The 17,736-nt window shown below is 38.6% G+C and overlaps 2 protein-coding genes across 10 annotated transcripts in view; both read right to left on the bottom strand.

The window, feature by feature from the left end:
- LOC110539460 (ATP-binding cassette sub-family A member 9) overlaps positions 1-16,350 on the bottom strand; it is an 80,310-nt gene extending 63,960 nt beyond the window's left edge. For all 5 annotated transcript variants that reach the window (XM_060386482.1, XM_060386483.1, XM_060386484.1 and 2 more), the window contains exons 1-3: positions 6,965-16,350; positions 4,839-4,971; positions 2,048-2,255 (exon numbers count right to left, since the gene is read on the bottom strand). In XM_060386482.1, coding sequence (XP_060242465.1) covers positions 2,048-2,255; positions 4,839-4,934 — 304 coding nt within the window. In that variant the 5' untranslated portion in view covers positions 4,935-4,971; positions 6,965-16,350. The remainder of the gene's footprint in view (positions 1-2,047; positions 2,256-4,838; positions 4,972-6,964) is intronic.
- A 649-nt stretch (positions 16,351-16,999) lies between these two features.
- The window catches only part of Abca6 (ATP binding cassette subfamily A member 6), a 67,931-nt gene continuing 67,194 nt past the window's right edge, over positions 17,000-17,736 (bottom strand). For all 5 annotated transcript variants that reach the window (XM_060386480.1, XM_060386481.1, XM_060386478.1 and 2 more), the window contains 2 exons: positions 17,382-17,437; positions 17,000-17,256 (listed from right to left, as the gene is read on the bottom strand). In XM_060386480.1, coding sequence (XP_060242463.1) covers positions 17,155-17,256; positions 17,382-17,437 — 158 coding nt within the window. In that variant the 3' untranslated portion in view covers positions 17,000-17,154. The remainder of the gene's footprint in view (positions 17,257-17,381; positions 17,438-17,736) is intronic.

Below are 17,736 nucleotides of genomic sequence, written 5' to 3'. Positions count from 1 at the left end.
AGGAGAGCAACAAATCCAAAAATCTGGGCCCAGGAGGGCCTGCAGAGACTGATGTCCCAACCAAACACCATGCATGAAGAGGACCTAGACTCCCTGCTCAAATATAGCCCATAGGCAGCTCAGTCTCCAAGTGGGCTTCCTAGTAAGGGGAACAGGGACTGTCTCTGACATGAACTCAGTGGCAAACTCTCTGTTCACCTCCCCCTGAGGTGGGGGGAGCAGCCTTGTCAGGCCACAGAGGAAGAGAATGCAGCCAGTCTTGATGATACCTGATACGCTATGGTCAGATAGTAGGGGAAGAGGTCCTCCCTTATCAGTGTATTAGGAGAGGAGCAGAGGGGGAGAAGAGGGAGGGAGGGTGGAGCTGGGAGGAGATGATGGAGGGCGCTACAGCCGGGATATAAAGTGAATAAATTGTAACAAAAAATAAATCAATAATTTTTTTAAAAGCTGTATTTTTCTTGTGTCTGAATCTTTTGCCTATGTATGTGTGTGCGCGCCACATGAGTGCCTGGTACCAGAGGACGTCAGAAGAGGGCTTCACAATCCCTGGAATTTGCGTTATGCGTGGTTCTGAACTATTGTGCGTGGCTGGGAATCAAACCCAGGTCCTATGCAAGAGCAGCAAGCGCTGTTTATCACGGAACCATCTTATCCAGCCGTGGCAGATACTCTTACTGAAAATATGTCATTCCTCTCTAAAGAAATTAGCCAATAAGTTAAGCCACATGAATTTTAAACAGTAGCAATATTAAACCATCCACTTCAATGCACACACAGACAGACTTGTCTGATAACAGAACATGCTATTTCCATTTGCCGACACTGCCATGTGGCCAAATAGATAAAATGATATGCAATTGTTAAACCTAAATACTCTTTAATTACGTGACCATTTGCTCTAATTCACATAATGTAAATGGCTTCTATTTATCACAGGCCAGACAAGCCACACAGTTTTTTTGCAGTCTGGATTTTGTTGTGCTGCAGATTTCCTAAAGTTCAATAGCTACATCAGAGGCTTAATGGGACTCAGGTCTGAGCCTTTTTTCCAGCCTACAGGAGGTGATGTGTTGTTAGATTAGAGGCTCATGCCTTTTGATGGTCTCTTTAGGAGCTGTTAGCTGTATCAACGCTGAGTAACTAGATCCAACGATTCAGTGGGCATTTCACAGCTGCGAAGTCCTATTTCTATTTTTTTATTTGCTAGTAAAAGCCACATATAAAGCAATAGTTTCTATTGTCTATTTAGTTACATAATAATAGCATAGTTCATATAAGGTCCATGCCACTATTTCCTTTTAACTTACAAATTTTCATTATAAGAGTTTATATAATCATCTTTCAATAAAAATAAATTGGTTAAATATTTTTCTACCTCATTATGAAAATATGGGATTAAAATGTCTATTTGTTTAGCTCTTCTGGATCCTCACTTGTGTAGAAGCCCTGTTTATGCCAAATTGGCTGCCAGGTGCTTTGACTGGTCAGTTCCTGTAATTTCTTGGCTATCTGGAAAGACAGAAATGCTCACACCACACAATTCCTAGCCTACACCATTGACTCTCCTTTCTTCCACTCTGAGACTCCTTGGTTTCAAGGTTTCAGGGAGAGAGTGAGATGATTCCCTAGGTGTCTATATAAAACCTCAGAATTGCATTCTGGGACTGTCCTGCTGACAGATTACTAAAATCTGTTTCATTTGCTGTCCTGTGGACACTCGGTAGTTTTAAAGGGAGTCTCTTCATTCACTCTCGGATTGAATATCCGCAGAATCTTCCCCAAACCATACATTTAAATAACCCAGGTCTCATCTCACTTGATATGCTTTACAAAGAACGTTAACCCCTCTTGGATGCACAATTGCTCAAATAGGTTACTGGAGTGATATCTCCTTCTTTGTATCAGAAAATAATACCCATAGATGTTGTTACTCAACTCTAGAAATGCCAGCATTTAACACAATTTTTCAAAAAAAAATATCCTAAAATGAATTTGTGAATGCTTAAAGTAAGAGTATTATTCCATGAACTACCACAGAACATACCTTTCATGAATGGAGTTGACGCCACTTTGTTCATTATTTCCTGGGTGGTTTTGGACTCAGGAGCATATTCAATAATATAGTAAGAATCATTAAAATTATCAACACGTCCCATATCCATTTCAGGCATTTGAGGAGCATCATGAATTTGATGTAAATTGGAGGATAATCGGTATACAAAGAATATTAGAAAAAATGAGAAAAACCATTCCTACAAAGCAATAAAAGTTAAAAAAAAAAGAAAAGAAAAAATTAACAGGAGATTTTTCTACCACAAAGAATTGAAACAATTCCATCCTGTTATACCTTGCATTCCATTTGTTCTCTCCCATTTTAAAGTGGTTGTTATTATATTTGTTCTCTAAAGATCCATTTTATTTATGTGCACAAGTGGTATGTCCTCATGTATGTGTGTGTCTGGTGCCTGCAGTGCACAGAAAAGGACACCAGATTTTCTGGGACGAGAGCTAGCAGATGATAGTAAGCAATGATATGAGTGCTGGGAATAAAACCCAGGTCTTCTGCAAAAGTGTCCAATGCTTTTAACGACTAAGCCATCTTCTTCAGCCCCTACTTTTATCCTTTCATCTGGACATTTTGTAACATGTGCACTGTTCACCAAGACAGAGTTGCGACAGCAGCTCCAGTTATAACTGAGAATGTTTTCTTGTTCAACAGTGCAAGGCCAGATACTTGTTAAGTCTAAAGAGAGTCTCTTAGATAGGCATGGTTACATGAGTGGACCACTTGTTCGTATTTGAAAAGGAAGGTGGCATGGAACAGGTAGGCACTTCCATCAACAGAAGCAGGGTCTGACATTGTTCTTCAGCTGCCTACACATGGAAGAAGCAGCAAAATAATGCTCATCAAAAATAATATCAAAGTTCTTCTTTATTATGGTCATTGTATTCTGGAACTAGAAATACAGCAGGATGTGTTTTTAAGCCCAGTGCAAAGAACTCATTTTACCATGTTATTTTTAATTCAAAGAGGGAACTCTAAACTCAGTGGGTCACATATACACATACAAAAGAAACATGAAAGTAGAAGAGGGACTTATGATATGAAGGATTCCAGTGAGAGGGCAATGAAGATTAAGAGCAACTAAAAAAATCATTATATAAATGCATGAAACTATCAATTATAAAAAGTCACTTAACGTAACACATTCATAATACACAATTTTAGCTGAGGGTGTGTATACATGTGTATGTATACATAAAGTTTATTTTAAAGGAGTTAAAAATTTGGAAGTACAACAATTACTAAAAGTAGGTTCTCGGCTTCTATATTCGTATTTGTATGACCATTACTTTATGCATAAAGCTCTTGCATATTTTATTCAGTGAAAATCTAAGCAATCATCAAATATTTCCTGGACGAATACACACACTTCATAGAATAAGACATTAATTTTTCACTTTTAATGTGTCATTTTTATGTCTATCATAAATTCTGCAGAAAACATATCTAATCATTGTTAATGAAAAAGAGTACCATTACAATAAAAATAAAGGTCCAAATTATCATTTTGACTCCACTTATTTATAAGCACATTATTTCTTTCGCATTGACCTTGTAGACACTGCATAACTGTTCAAAAGAAATAGGGTTTACCTTCGGTGGCTGATGTGATATTTGCACACATTTATCATGTGCAGTAGGACATTTTATTCCTGTGTTGATGTAGTGATCAACACGATGATTACATGTGTATGTTTCTACAGTTTCATAATTTCTTTGTGGTGGGTGAGCTCTTCCCTAGCAAAATACCAGTATCTTTACAAAAACTATTGCATTTTCATAACATTTTAATTATGTATGTTTTATTCTTAAATGTAAAGTTATATTCAATTATGGTGTATAACACGATATTTCAATCATTGTATGCTTTGTAGAACAGTTAAACAGTGCTAATTACAATTGCCTGTTACTTTTGTTATGAATAACATGATTGAATCTTTTTGAACATGAAAAAAATCAACAGAATATTATGGCACACACCTGTGTGCACATTTAGCTAGTAAACCGTCTACGTAGTTGTAGTCTATCTCTATCATTACTGTTATTTAGAAAGGAATGCGGTCTCTCGTTTTGTATTTATGATCATTCCATATATTCATGTTAATACACAATAAATATTTTCAGAGTACCCATTGTGTTTCCCCTTCCTGCCCTGCAGCACTGGATATATTTAACCTACGTTCTTTCCTTAAAATCACTTTTTTTCATGAGACGTTTACCCGTGCTGGTGTCTAGACATTAAGTTTGTTTCCTTCTGTGTTTGAGAATACACACTGGTGTAAACCTCAATGAGTGAATTACTCTTGTAATTCACACATATAGTCCTGAGAATTGTTTTGGGCATAAAAATATGAGGGGAGAGTGCCAATAGCAGGTCTTTGTAAAAGGCTTTTTTCTTTTTTTTTTTTCCTGCTTTTTCTTTTTCCCCTTAGGTTACATTCTATGGACTAAAGTTTTTCCCTCTGACATTGTCCTGAACTCCATGTGTATGCCTTCATGAGACCAAAATTAACCCAGATGTTAATTACTAACTCTGTAGTATAACAGTGCAGCTTCATTTTACAGGGAATTTCTGAAGATGAGTTCTTTTAGAGATTTCTCTAGTAAGATATATAATGTTACTTGTTTTAAATTTTTAATTTGGAAAAATAGTAGCAAACTCTGCTACTGGAATATATTTTAAAAAGCATTGATTAATGACTGGGTTAGTATCACTGAGAAATTGTTTTTCCTTTTCTGAATATAAGAGCATGCAGACTCTGAGCCATACCATCAACGTTTCTCTTCTCATCCTGCACTTTCTGCGCCAGTTCCTGCAGAGAAGAGCCCACAGTTGCTGACCCAGCCTTAAGTGTCTCTTCCTCATTTCGACTTATTTTTTTAAAGGAAGTAAATGTGAAAGTCTGAAATAGAAAACATTGTGTAATCAAACCAAAGAGAAACATTTTGACAGCTGTTCCTAGTTACAAGCCCACAGAAGAAGGGTGCCGAATATAAAAAAACACAGGAAAAAGAAGATAAAATGAGATTTTAAAAAAATCTATTGAAAAAATAAAAGAAAGGAAAACAATTGAAAGAGTCTTTTCTTGGGTGAATGGCTTTTCAGAGACTTTAATAATGTCACATGCTGCTGTCCCCATGAGACTTGGCAACTAAGCTGTCCAAGCTTGTTATTGCCAGATGGAGGTCTCAAGTTATGCTGTGAGTTAAGTTAGTCATTACTACTTACTAATAGTTATTGGTAATTACCAGTTACTACTCAGCAAAACCACTAGTCAGTTCTGCTCCTGGGCCTGTATCCCAAGGCAGTTCATGGATGATGTGAAATAAGGTTCTTGTATATGTTGATCACTGTGACAGGGTGTTAGAGAGCACACTTTTACAAACACTATCCAAATCCAACTCTCTAGCAATCAGGAGCAATGGGTTGATACCCACAGCTCAAACATAAGAACTCTTAAATAATGTGGTGTCAATTAAATCTACTTTTTTAAAAAAAACGGATTATAAAGCAATATAATTTATGCAAATTCACACCATAAGTGATGCATATTTCTAAATACATCCTGGAACTAAAAAGGTCTTTAACAAATACAATTTAAAAAGATTATCCTAAGCAGGAGGAAATAGGACTGAAGCTGGTGTGAAATGGGACTCATAAGTCAAAGGAAATTTAAAACAAACAAACAAAAAAACAAAAAAGACAGATGCTTTGTATGTCATGAACTCGACAATGATTAACTCAAGCATTTATTCATACTTAAAGTCTGAAAAAAAAATGTTGGGAAAACCACAGGTTCAGAGCATATAAATTCAAGGGACACAAATGGAAATTCTAGATGATTTCATAGTGATTACAGTGTTTGTTTCACCAGCCATGTAAATAAACTCCAAGTAATAATGTCATCAATAGGTTATGACAGTTGGAAACTCCAATTTAAACTAAACTACACTTTCAATGAAGAAACCAGTGCTGTGGCAAGCCCATGCCATCTGAAAGCATCAATACGTATTGCCCGAGTGGCAACTCTTTCTTAGATGAATAATATAGATGCAGGACAATATTCATGAATTAGAACAATTGCATAATCTAATTGTCACGCAGTAGGTTATTTGCTCCTGGCTGATAAGACTTAATTATTCCATTGTACATGGTCATGTAAAATGCTGTCTGCTCTGGAAGGATAAAATATTCAGTTAGCTTACATTGTTCTGAATAGCAATTTGAATAATTTAAAAATAATAAATACTGGTTGTTAAAAGCCAGTAATTTCCCAATCAGAAAATATTTCTGCTGCTAAAGCAGAAATTGCACAAGTCAGATCATTTTATGTATTTAGTCTGATAAACAGGGTCAATAGAGTATTTCCTAAGTGTTCTTGATGAAATGCTCTCAGTCAAAACATGCAGTCCATCGAAACAACTTAACACTCATAAAATCTTGTATTCCGGAGTTTATAACCCTCTAGCAGTAAAACCAAAAACTTATGCACTCGCGAGTACGCGCACGCGCGCGCACACACACACACACACACACACACACACACACACACAGAGAGAGAGAGAGAGAGAGAGAGAGAGAGAAATTCAAATAACTTTGAAAACAGCAAGAGGAAAGCAAGCTACATTCCTTTCTACTTATCCGCCTGCCTGTTCCATTATATGTGCTGTTTATGCCAAAGGCTTTAGTCATGGGGTAAGATGGAAAAACCTTAGTTTTCCAATTGCTATTTAGCCATACTGTATAAAACACCCAAAGGTTTGAAAAATCAAAACGCCCTACTAACAATTTCCTAACACCTAATGACTTCCCCAGAGGTGTTTGACAGGACTTTGCTGCCTTTGCTTGTGGGGTCCATTTAAGTGCTAATAACCACAATTTAGAGGTTAACTTACTCCAAGGAGAGCTGAAGCAGGAATCTTCAAAAAGTCCATCCACAGATTTCTGTCCCGGAGGAGAATTCACGTTTCTTCTTTTGGATCACTGCTATGTCTTGGTTTTAATTGTGCTTTATAGCGAGCGGTTTTGTTTAACTCTGGTTTCTGGAGAGAATTCTTCAGAGTTCACAGTGACTGCCAAAGAAACTGCTCAGAGGATGACTCCTGCGCTGTTCTCTTCTCTCGCTGCCCTCGCCGGTTTCTCAGCAGGGAATTTGTGGTTGCAGATGGTTGGCTGGACATATTGGAAGGTTCACAACTACCAAACCAGGAAGAAGCTGGGCTTTAACATTTTTTTTTCTTCAGGTTAGACCCCAATAGGAGAGTTGACTTTTAATGGAGTACTTTAAACTAAAATTGTAAAAGACCAGCTTGGAAAGGACAGAGCAGAAAAGAATTTCCTAAATTACAGAAATAAACAAATCGGAAACGATGGTATCTCAAAGCCTCCCATAATTTTTTTTTTAAAGCTGGATCGCAATGAAGCAATGCGACTATTCTCAGGGTAACAGGATAAATCTGAATTTTCACCTATATCTCAGTAGCATTGGGTGTATGCTATTTGCAACCATCATTCTTATGGATATTAGAAAGCATAATATTTAGAGAGATGTTGTATCCTCAGACTGGGGAGACTTTACTCACCTAGTAAAGTACTTACCTAGCACTGGAACTGAGTTTGATTCACCCATGTAAAAATGTCAGGCGTGTTGGCTTGGGAGTTAAATTCACATAGCTGGAGGGAGAAAGGCAGGAGGATCCCTGGGGCTTCTTGGCTAGCCAGTCTAGCCTAATTAGTGAGCTGTGTCCAGGCTGACAGGAGACATTGTCTCAAAGGAGGTGGACAATGTTTCTAAGGATGGTAACAAAGGTTGTTTTCTAGCCTTTATTTGAAGCATACTCGTGTGCAATGTACCAACACACAGAGAGAGAGCAAGAAGAGACACACAGAGAGACTGTGAGACAGAGACAGAGGGTGGGGGAGGAAGAGATTAGCTGTTACATTAACCTCAGGTCCCTGGAAGCAAGTTTCTCTGCATCCAAGCACTGGTTTTCAGTATGTCCTGTTCCTCATGCTGTCAAATGTTTACAGCAGGAAACTGACTACAAGATCATGAACATCTTGCGTACATGGAAGACAAAGCATCGCATGGATATTAACTATTCCTTCACTATCCATTCAGTATTTACTTGTTTACTAATTATATTAGATCCAGAAATTTCTCAGCAGCGTCTGTAGAAGCAGACAGAACCCATAACCCGTGAGAACAAGTCCTCTGTTTGTTTCTCTATGCCTGCTGCCTTCAATAGTAGCACATTTAACAACACTCTAACATTTTGTGCACAGACACTATAATTTAGGAATTGTCTTATTTCTTAGTAATGAATAAATTCCCTCTTTCCTCAGATCCAGGTGAACTGCATATATGTAGGTTTTGTCTGATATCATCCTTAAATACACACACACACACACACATATATATATACACGTATTGTTTCTTTAGAACGTAATGTGTGAGATAACTCAGTGGTTAAAGAACCAGACTGCCCTTACAGAGGATCTAGTTTGGTTCGCAGCACTCACATGGAGTTTCGGGGAGATCTGATGCCCTCTCCTGGCCTCTATGGAAATTGCATGCGTGTGAACTAACATTTAGCAAAACACATGTTTAGTCTCCTGGGAGGATACGGGGGTGGTTCTAGCTGAGACTCTTAGTGGCAAGGGTCAGAGAGACTAAAGAGGCCACCCTCTAACTAGACTGGACTCTTAGTGGAGGGAGGGGAACACCAACCCACCCACAAAAACTTCCATCCAAAAATTACCCTGCCTACAAGATAGGCAAGAATAAAGATAGAGCAGAGATTGAGGGAATGTCCAACCAATGCCTGGCCCTACCTGAGACCCACCCCGTGGGAGAGAGCCAACCCCCGACACTATTACCGGTACTCTGTTATGCTTACAAATAGGAGACAAGCACAGCTGCTCTCTGAGAGTCTCCACCCAACAGCAGGTTGAAACAGATGCTGAGACTCACAGCCAAACACTGGGGGGAGCACATGGAGTCTTGTGGAAGAATGGGGGAAGAATAGGAGCTCCACAAGAAGACTAACAGAGCCAACTCACCTAGGCCCCGGGTGAGCTTACGCACACCAACCAAGGACCATGCACGGACTCGACCTGGGAGGCCCTTACGCATACTCAGATGTTGGGTAGCTTGGCCAACATGTGGGTTCCCTAGAAAGGGGAGAGAGAGCAGTCTCTGACATGGACTCTGTTGCCTGCTTTTCAATCGCTTCCCCTTGGCGGGGTTTCCTCACCAGGCCACAGGAGAAGAAGATGCACTAAGTTCTGATTTGACTTGAGGAAGTGGGAGGCTCCCCTTATCTAAGGAGTAGGGAAGTGGGAAAGAAGGTGGAAACAGAAGAGGGGGGAGGGCCTGTGATCTGGATGTAAAGTGAATACATAAATAGATTATTTTTTTAAAAGAATTCACGCAGAAACTTGAGTCCCCACATTTATGAGATTCAGAGGATAGAATGACGCTATCCAAATAAGAATAATTGACAATTTTAATTTTGGGGATATGGAACTGTGGAGATGGCTCGGCAGCTAAGAGTATTGGCTACTTCTCCCAGTGACTTGAGTTTGATTCCCAGCAGCCACGTGGTGACTCACCATCTGTAACTCCAGTGCCAAGAAACCCAATGTCCTCTTCTGGTCACAGGCACACACGTAATGCTCAAACATGCAGGCAGGCAGGACACCCATACACATAAAGTTAAAAAAAAAAATAGTAATTTAAGAAGTGTTTTGGGAATTTGAGGAATAAGTGGTTAAAAGATAAAGACATGCCAAATGTAGTTCTTGCGTTCTATTGTTGGGTTTTGGCTGTAATTAGTGTCTTATCTACATTAACAATAATATGTAATTTCCCTGTTTCCCATCTAGTTTTGCTGATAAGAATGCACATGTGAATGAGGGAGGGATAGCTCAGGATTTAAGAATGCTTGTTGATTTTGCAGAGGACTCAAGTTTAGTTCCCTGAACTTTTGTGGGTTATTTAATTTTCTTACCAGAAAATTTGAGGATATTTTTTTCTCTTTGACCACAGTTGTATGAAATATCACAATAGGATCGGGTGTAGATTTTTGTTTTGTCTTTATGAAACTTTGTAGTCTCAAAGACTTTGAAGTTTGGTTTGGTTTTGAAGTTCTGAAGTTTTCAAATAAACATTTTTGTCAAATATTGCTTCATTTCTAGCTTTCTTTTTATTAGTAATTTATCAGCTATTGGAGATACATTGTGCGTCTCTATCTTTTGCCTGCTTGCATCTTAGAAATATGCTTTGATGGTGCCTTGCCTACCCTGGAAACACACAAGACCTGCCTTCTGGTTGTGCATCCTTCCCTTGCCATGTCTACAGCTCCAGCAATACGGCACTGTACCCATACCAGATTTTACTTACCCCTCTTTTCTTTCCTGGAGTTAGCCACAACTTGATCACCATTGCCTCTAGAATGCCTCTTTAATCCTGTTCGGGTTGCACACCACTGCCAGGGGCTCTTCTGACATACAGTGGACACTATATACAACTCATTTCCTTATAAACTGGACATACATAGTGTAAAGATACAGATAATAATAATAAAGAATCCATATACAGAGCTAAGAATATGGGTTAAGAGTGCTGGCCACTATTGCAGAAGACCTGGGTTTATAATATCTTATCTTAAAAAAAAGAGAATCTGTATTATACTTTCCACACGGCCTGGGATATTAAAGTTGCTCAGAATATGTATTTTGAGTTTAAATGTATAGTGAAGAAGATGAAGTGGAGAAACAAAGGAAAATGCTACCTATTGTTTTCTAGAAGTATGGTTATGAAAAATCTGCATGGCAGCTAAAACCTAGTAGTTTTGAGTCAAGAGAGGGTTGTGTTGCATGTGTGTGTTTGTGTGTGTTGTTGTTAAGTACAGGGTCTTACTAAATAAACTACCCTTAAACTCACACCAGTCTTCCTGTCTCTTCCTCCCCAGTGCTGCAATTATAGGTGAGAAGCATCATGGCTTGTTTGGTTCTGGCTTTTTTTTTTTTTTTTAAGATGAAACATGAAGGGTCGGTGAACAGAGGTAATGGCTGAAAAGTGTGAACAGAGAGGAGAGGTAAGAGGGTGGAGAATAGACCTGTGGAGAGAAAAACAAGAGGACAAAAGGACTGTGGGGATAAGAGAAACTGAGGATGAGGATATTTTTGTGTCAAGCTGGAGACCTTAGTCAGGGTAGGCTCCTCAAACAGAGACTTCTAATAGAAGAAGTCATAGAGACTGAAGAGGACTCCCATTAACTAGTCACCTAGCAGAGGGTAGGGAACACCAACCCACCCACAAAAACTTGGACTCAAAATTTACCATGCCTAAAAGATGTCCAGGGATAAAGATAGAGCAGATAAAACAGAGATTGAGGGAATACCCAACCAGTGCCTGGCCCAACCAAAGACCCATCCTATTGGAGAATGCCAACCCTGACACTATAAATAATGCTCTGTTAAAGTCACATACAGGAGCCTGATAGAGTTTCCTCTGAAAGGCACTACCTAGCAGTGCCTCAAAAACAGATGCTGAAACTCACAGTCAAACACTGGGTGATGCATGGGTAGTCTTGTGGTAAAGTGTGTGTGTGAGAAAAGAGAAAAGGACCTGGAGATGACCCGAGCTCCACAAGAAGACCAACAGAGCCAACTAACCAGGGTCCAGAGTGGTTTGCTGAGAATGAAGCATCAACCAAACACTATGCAGGAACTGGACTTAGATTCTCTACAAAGATGTAGCAGATGGGAAGCTTAGGACTCAAGTGGGTCCTCTAGTAAGAGAAGGAGGGAGTGCATTGGACACAGACTCGCTTGCCAGCTTTTGATCACTTTTGTGGAGGGTAACCCCTAATACTGGCCATAGCTGATGTTTTAATTGAGGTGGCATTTATAGGATGACATTGGCCCACAGTTCAAAAAGATGTAACCCATTCCTGGTTCTAGAAAATTTAGTTGATAGCATATAATGTCTAGTCAGCATTGTCTCCTCCATTATATGGTAACTCCATTCAAGCTTCATTTCATGTGTCATATTTTAGGAAATCTCTATTCGTGTTCAAGAGTGGAAAAGTAATCATCAGTGTCACACTTGGCTAAAACCCTGTGAGCTACAACAGCATCGCGAGTGCAAGCTATACACACTGGCTGTAATAGTGGCACAAATATTGTGGGAGTAACCAACATCTTTTAAAAATTGTACTTAATGTCTGCTCCATGAGATGGAACCCATACCTGACACTAAATGAGGCCAAGAACCTTGGGCTAAGTGGATCTGCTAAATAGCTGCAGCAATAAAATGACTCCTAATGATATATTGTTGTGCCCATTAATAAGTGGCACATCAGAGAGGCTTTTTCTTGCAGTACATGGTTATTAACATGAAGATACACAACTGGACACTGTGCAAACTGACAAAACAATGTTGGACTCAGCTTTAAATGTCTATGCCACATCCCTCTCCTCAAGACTGAGGAAGCTATGCAGAAGAGGAAAAAAGATCATAAGGGCAAAGGTGATGAACAACTCCAAGGAAACCGCATTTTCCAGACACAAAAGGACTGATAAATGAACCAAAGTAATGTGATAGGATATACAAGACCTGTACAAGTCCAACCATTACAAAATTACAACACTGACCAGGGGAAGTGGAAGTGATAGGTAATCATAGACATGGAAGCTTAGGAAGAAAGGTATTCCATCTGCAATTTTCAAGTCACATTCCATCACTGAGGGGAGGCAGGGCAGGAGCTCCAGGCAGGAACCTGGATGCAGGAACTGAGGCAGAGGCTACAGAGGAACGCTGCTCACTAGCTTGTTCCCCACGACTTTGGCAGCCTGCTTTCTCATACAATCCATGAACATCTCAGAGATAACACCTCCCACAGTGGATTGGGCTCTCCCTTATTAATCATTAATGAAGAAAATGCCCCATAGACTTGTATACAGGCCAGTCTTATAAATGTTCCCACACCATTGCTTGTGACAAATAAAAGAAAAAAGAAACAATCAAGACAAAGGGCAAGCCATTTTTTCAGTGTAGCCACTGATAAATTTGTCATAGTGTGATAAATAATGCCCCTCTTTGCTCATTCACATAGCCCTAGTTAAACTCAGCAACACACACACAAATAGAAAAAGAACTAGGGAGGAAGCAGAAAGAGTCCAGTGGAATGGGAGGTATACAAGAAGAGACGGTAATGAGAGTAAGCACAATCAAAATACATTATACACATGGATGAAATCATAAAGCCAATCAATGAAAAGGTAACTTAACAACTGAAATTAATGAATTGATAGAAACATTGACTACTAAAACTGGTAAACAATGAAAGACAAATACAAATGCTGATTGATGAGACAGCTGAAATATAATTCATTGTATAAGGGTTGAGTGAGCATGTTTACAGAAAAAAAAACTGAGATTTTTTACTTTTGTGATTATCTCTGAAGGAACTACTAACAATTTTACTTAGAAGGAAGTAGTCTCATGCTCAAAATTTTTAAATTCATTTGTAAACGAAATGAATGTTGATGGAGAGAATCATGATAAGAATGACTAATTTTGTGGGAGGGTAGCAAGCACAATGGAGAAAATATGTTTTAAATGTGTTGTTTGAAGGAGAGAAGCATGATCGTGGCTAAATTTCCTGTAAAACTTACAGTTGAAAATGATTAACTTTGGAACTGCAGTGTCCAGTCTGTTAGACAATAGCCCCAGGTAGAGATTTAAATATACGTCTTCATTAGCTTAAATCCATAATACTTAAATTTTAATTCTTTTGCCTCTGACAAGTAAGCATTTCGAAAGTGAGCATTTCTTTACATATAGGAAAACTGAAAGTTCTCATGTTTCTTGGAAACATAAAGGAAAACATGTCTTTGAAAACTGTAGAAACTCTTAAAAGGGACTGTTGGCTCCAGAAGAGTAACTATAGATTATTTTTCATAGATTTGGAAGTAGATCCTTTGGCTATAAGGATGCTACAGGCTGACTATTTCTTATTAAAAAATGCTGAAGTGTTTCAGATTTTGAAATACTGGTATATGCACAGTTAGATTTCTTGGATATAGGACTTATATCTTGGCACGCAATTCACTTGTGTTTCAAATGCATCTGACATACATAGCCCAAAAGTAAATTAATACAGTAGTTTTAACAAGCCTTGATTTGACCATGACCTGTCAAATCTCAGGTGAGAAATGTTCAACTTGTAGCATCACTTAAAATGTTTGGCTCTGTTGATGGACATCTGGGTTGTTTCCGGGTTCTGGTTATTACGAATAAAGCTGCTACGAACATGGTTGAGCAAATGTCCTTGTTGTGTACTTAAGCATATTTTGGATATATGCCTAGGAGTGGTATAGCTGGATCTTGAAGAAGCATTATTTCTAATTATCTGAGAAAGCACCAGATTGATTTCCAAAGTGGTTGTACAAGGTTACATTCCCACCAGCAGTGGAGGAGGGTTCCCCTTTCTCCACAACCTCTCCAGCATGTGTTGTCACTTGAGTCTTTGATTTTAGCCATTCTGATGGGTGTAAGGTGAAATCTCAGGGTCGTTTTGATTTGCATCTCCCTGATGGCTAAAGACATTGAGCATTTCTTTAAGTGTTTCTTTGCCATTCGATATTCCTTTACAGAGAATTCTGTTTAGCTCTGTACCTCATTTTTTTAATTGGATTGCTTGATTTGTTGCTTTTTAACTTCTTTAGTTCTTTATATATTCTGAATATTTGCCCTCTGTCAGATATAGGATTGGTGAAGATCCTTTCCCAGTCTGTAGGCTGTCGTTTTGTTCTGACGACAGTGTCTTTTGCTTTACAGAAGCTTTTCAGTTTCATGAAGTCTTATTTATTGATTGTTTCTCTTAGAGCCTGTGCTGTTGGTGTTCTGTTCAGGAAATTGTCCCCTGTGCCAATGAATTCTAGACTCTTCCCCACTTTTTCTTCTAACCGATTTAGTGTGTCTGGTTTCATGTTGAGGTCTTTGATCCATTTGGACTTTAGTTTTGTGCAGGGTGATAAATATGGATCTATTTTCATTTTCTGCATGTAGACATCCAGTTGGACCAGCACCATTTGTTGAAGATGCTGTCTTTTTTCCATTGAATGGTTTTGGATTCTTTGTCAAAAACCAAGTATTCATAGGTATGTGGGTTTATTTCTGGATCTTCTATTCGGTTCCATTGATCCACCTTTCTGTTTCTATGCCAGTACCATGCAGTTTTTACTATTATTGCTCTGTAGTACAGCTTGAGATCAGGGATGGAGATACCTCCAGATGATCTGTTGTTGTACAGAATCATTTTGAAAATTCTGGGTTTTTTGTTTCTCCATATGAAATTGAGAATTTTTCTTTCAAGAAGAATGGATACAGAAACTGTGGTACTTTTACACAATGGAATACTACTCAACAATTAAAAACAAGGAAATGATGAAATTTGCAGCTAAATGGTGAGATCTAAAAAAGGTCATCCTGAGTGAGATATCCCAGAAGCAGAAAGACACACACGGTATATACTCACTTATAAGTGGGTACTAGACCTATAAGATAGGATAAACATACTAAAATCTGTACACCTAAAGAAGATAAACAAGAAAGAGGACCGGAGGTAAGATGATCAATCCTCACTTAGAAATACAAATGGGATGGACATTGGAAGTAGGAGAAAACAAGTAACAGGACAGGAGCCTACCACAGAGAGCCTCTGAAAGACTCTACCTAGCAGTGTATCAAAGCACATGCTGAGAATCATAGCCAAACTTTGGGCAGAGTACAGGGAATCATATGAAAGAAGGGAAGTTAGTATGACCTGGAGAGGTCAGGATCTCCACAAGGACTAAATATATCTGGCACAGGGGTCTTTTCTGTGACTGTTTCTCCATCCAAGCACCATGCATGGATATAACCTACAACCCCTGCTCGGATGTAGCCCATGGCAGCTCAGTATCCAAGTGGGTTCCCTAGTAAGGGGAACAGGGACTGTCTCTGACATGAAATCAGTGACTGGCTCTTTGATTCCCCCCTCCCAAGGGAGGAGCAGCCTTGCCAGGCCACAGAGGAGGACATTGCAGCCAGTCCTGAAGTGACCGGATAAGCTAGGGTCAGATGCAAAGGGAGGAGGACCTTCCCTATCAGTAGACTGATAGAGAGGAGCAGGGAGGAGATGAGGGAGGGAGGGTGGAATTGGGAGGGAACATGGGAGGGGGGTACAGGTGGGATACAAAGTTAGTAAACTGTAACCAATATTAAAAAATAAAAATTTAATAAAAAAATGTTTGGCTTTTTGCTAGATCAGCCTTCCAGATAGTGGCACTCAACTTTGAAATACACAGCTGAACTATTTCATTACCTAGAAATCCTGTAAGTGGGTAGTAAAAAGAGTGTAAGCAAATGAACAAAGAATATAAACAGCACAAACTTAAATGCAAATATATAATGCTTCAACATTACTATAAATTTGAAATCAGGTAAAAACTGCAATGTTATATCAGTAAATATAAGCGTCTAGTTAGGAAATACTTGTACTATATATGGTAACAACTCCACAATGAATTAAAGAAAGTAAACAATTGAATTTTTGTATGAAAGAACGATAGGGGCTCTTTTATTAAGCTCTATCTAATTTTTATGTTTTCTCCATTTCTAAATATTCTTTTTAAGTTTTATTTTATTTAGATGTTGGTGGCTGAGTGTATGTCCATGCACCATATGTGTGTAGGAGACCATGTATGACAGAAGAGGGCTTTGAGGACACTCCACATATCTCAGCCAGTGAACATTTTAGTGATCGCTACAAATTAATATTTTAATTGCGTTTGTAGTTTTGTTTCTACAGTACCCTGTGCATGGTTCTGGGTGATTTTCCTTCATCAGTAATTTGTATTTCCTTAAAGCATCTAAGTTTTGGGACATGGATGACTGTAAACTTTATTTTGATGTTGATTAAGCAGATAAAATATGTATAACATAGATATAAAACATCTTTGAAATTATTAATTCTGTTCATTACTATATTAAACAAGTTTGTAGGATGACAGAATAATTAGGTCTGAGACTTCACAGTTCATCTGAGGGAGGGAGGAGTTTCCATCTCACTGCTGTATCAACTTCTTCATGAACATTGCCCAGCTCCTGTTCCTTTGAAAGTTCTACAAATACCTAAGTAGGAGATAAAGCAGGAAAACAATTATGGAGGTGTGGTTGTCGTCCAAAAGACTGGGGAAAATGCATGTTCCTTTCTCTGAATTTACAGTGATAATATGAAGTCAAACAAGCTAACTCACTTTGTCCAGTGTGCACTGAGAGAGACTGTATTCTTCCAGGTTAAAGCCATGCTTCACTGAAAAATCAATCAACCAATAAAAGACAGTGAAGATTTTAAAGTCAAATGGGCCAACATTAAATATTAAAATTAATAAGAAGTAAATTGAATAAACAAATGTAGGACAGAAAAATATCACAAGGGATGTGTGAAGGATACAGAGGAGCAGGCATGAGGCATTCCTACAGAGTAGGTGCTGTATTTGAAGGATTTTAGCAAATTTTCTCACAGGTTTAGAGTAACAAAAAGATAATACAAAGGCATACCAAATTCATCTTAGTATTGCGATTTTTCTGATGTTTTCCTAATCTCTGCTA

The sequence above is a fragment of the Meriones unguiculatus genome, chromosome 7, assembly GCF_030254825.1.
Source record: "Meriones unguiculatus strain TT.TT164.6M chromosome 7, Bangor_MerUng_6.1, whole genome shotgun sequence".
NCBI lineage: Eukaryota > Metazoa > Chordata > Mammalia > Rodentia > Muridae > Meriones > Meriones unguiculatus.
Note: the sequence above shows the minus strand (reverse complement) of the source record. Positions and strands in the feature narration are given on the sequence as shown.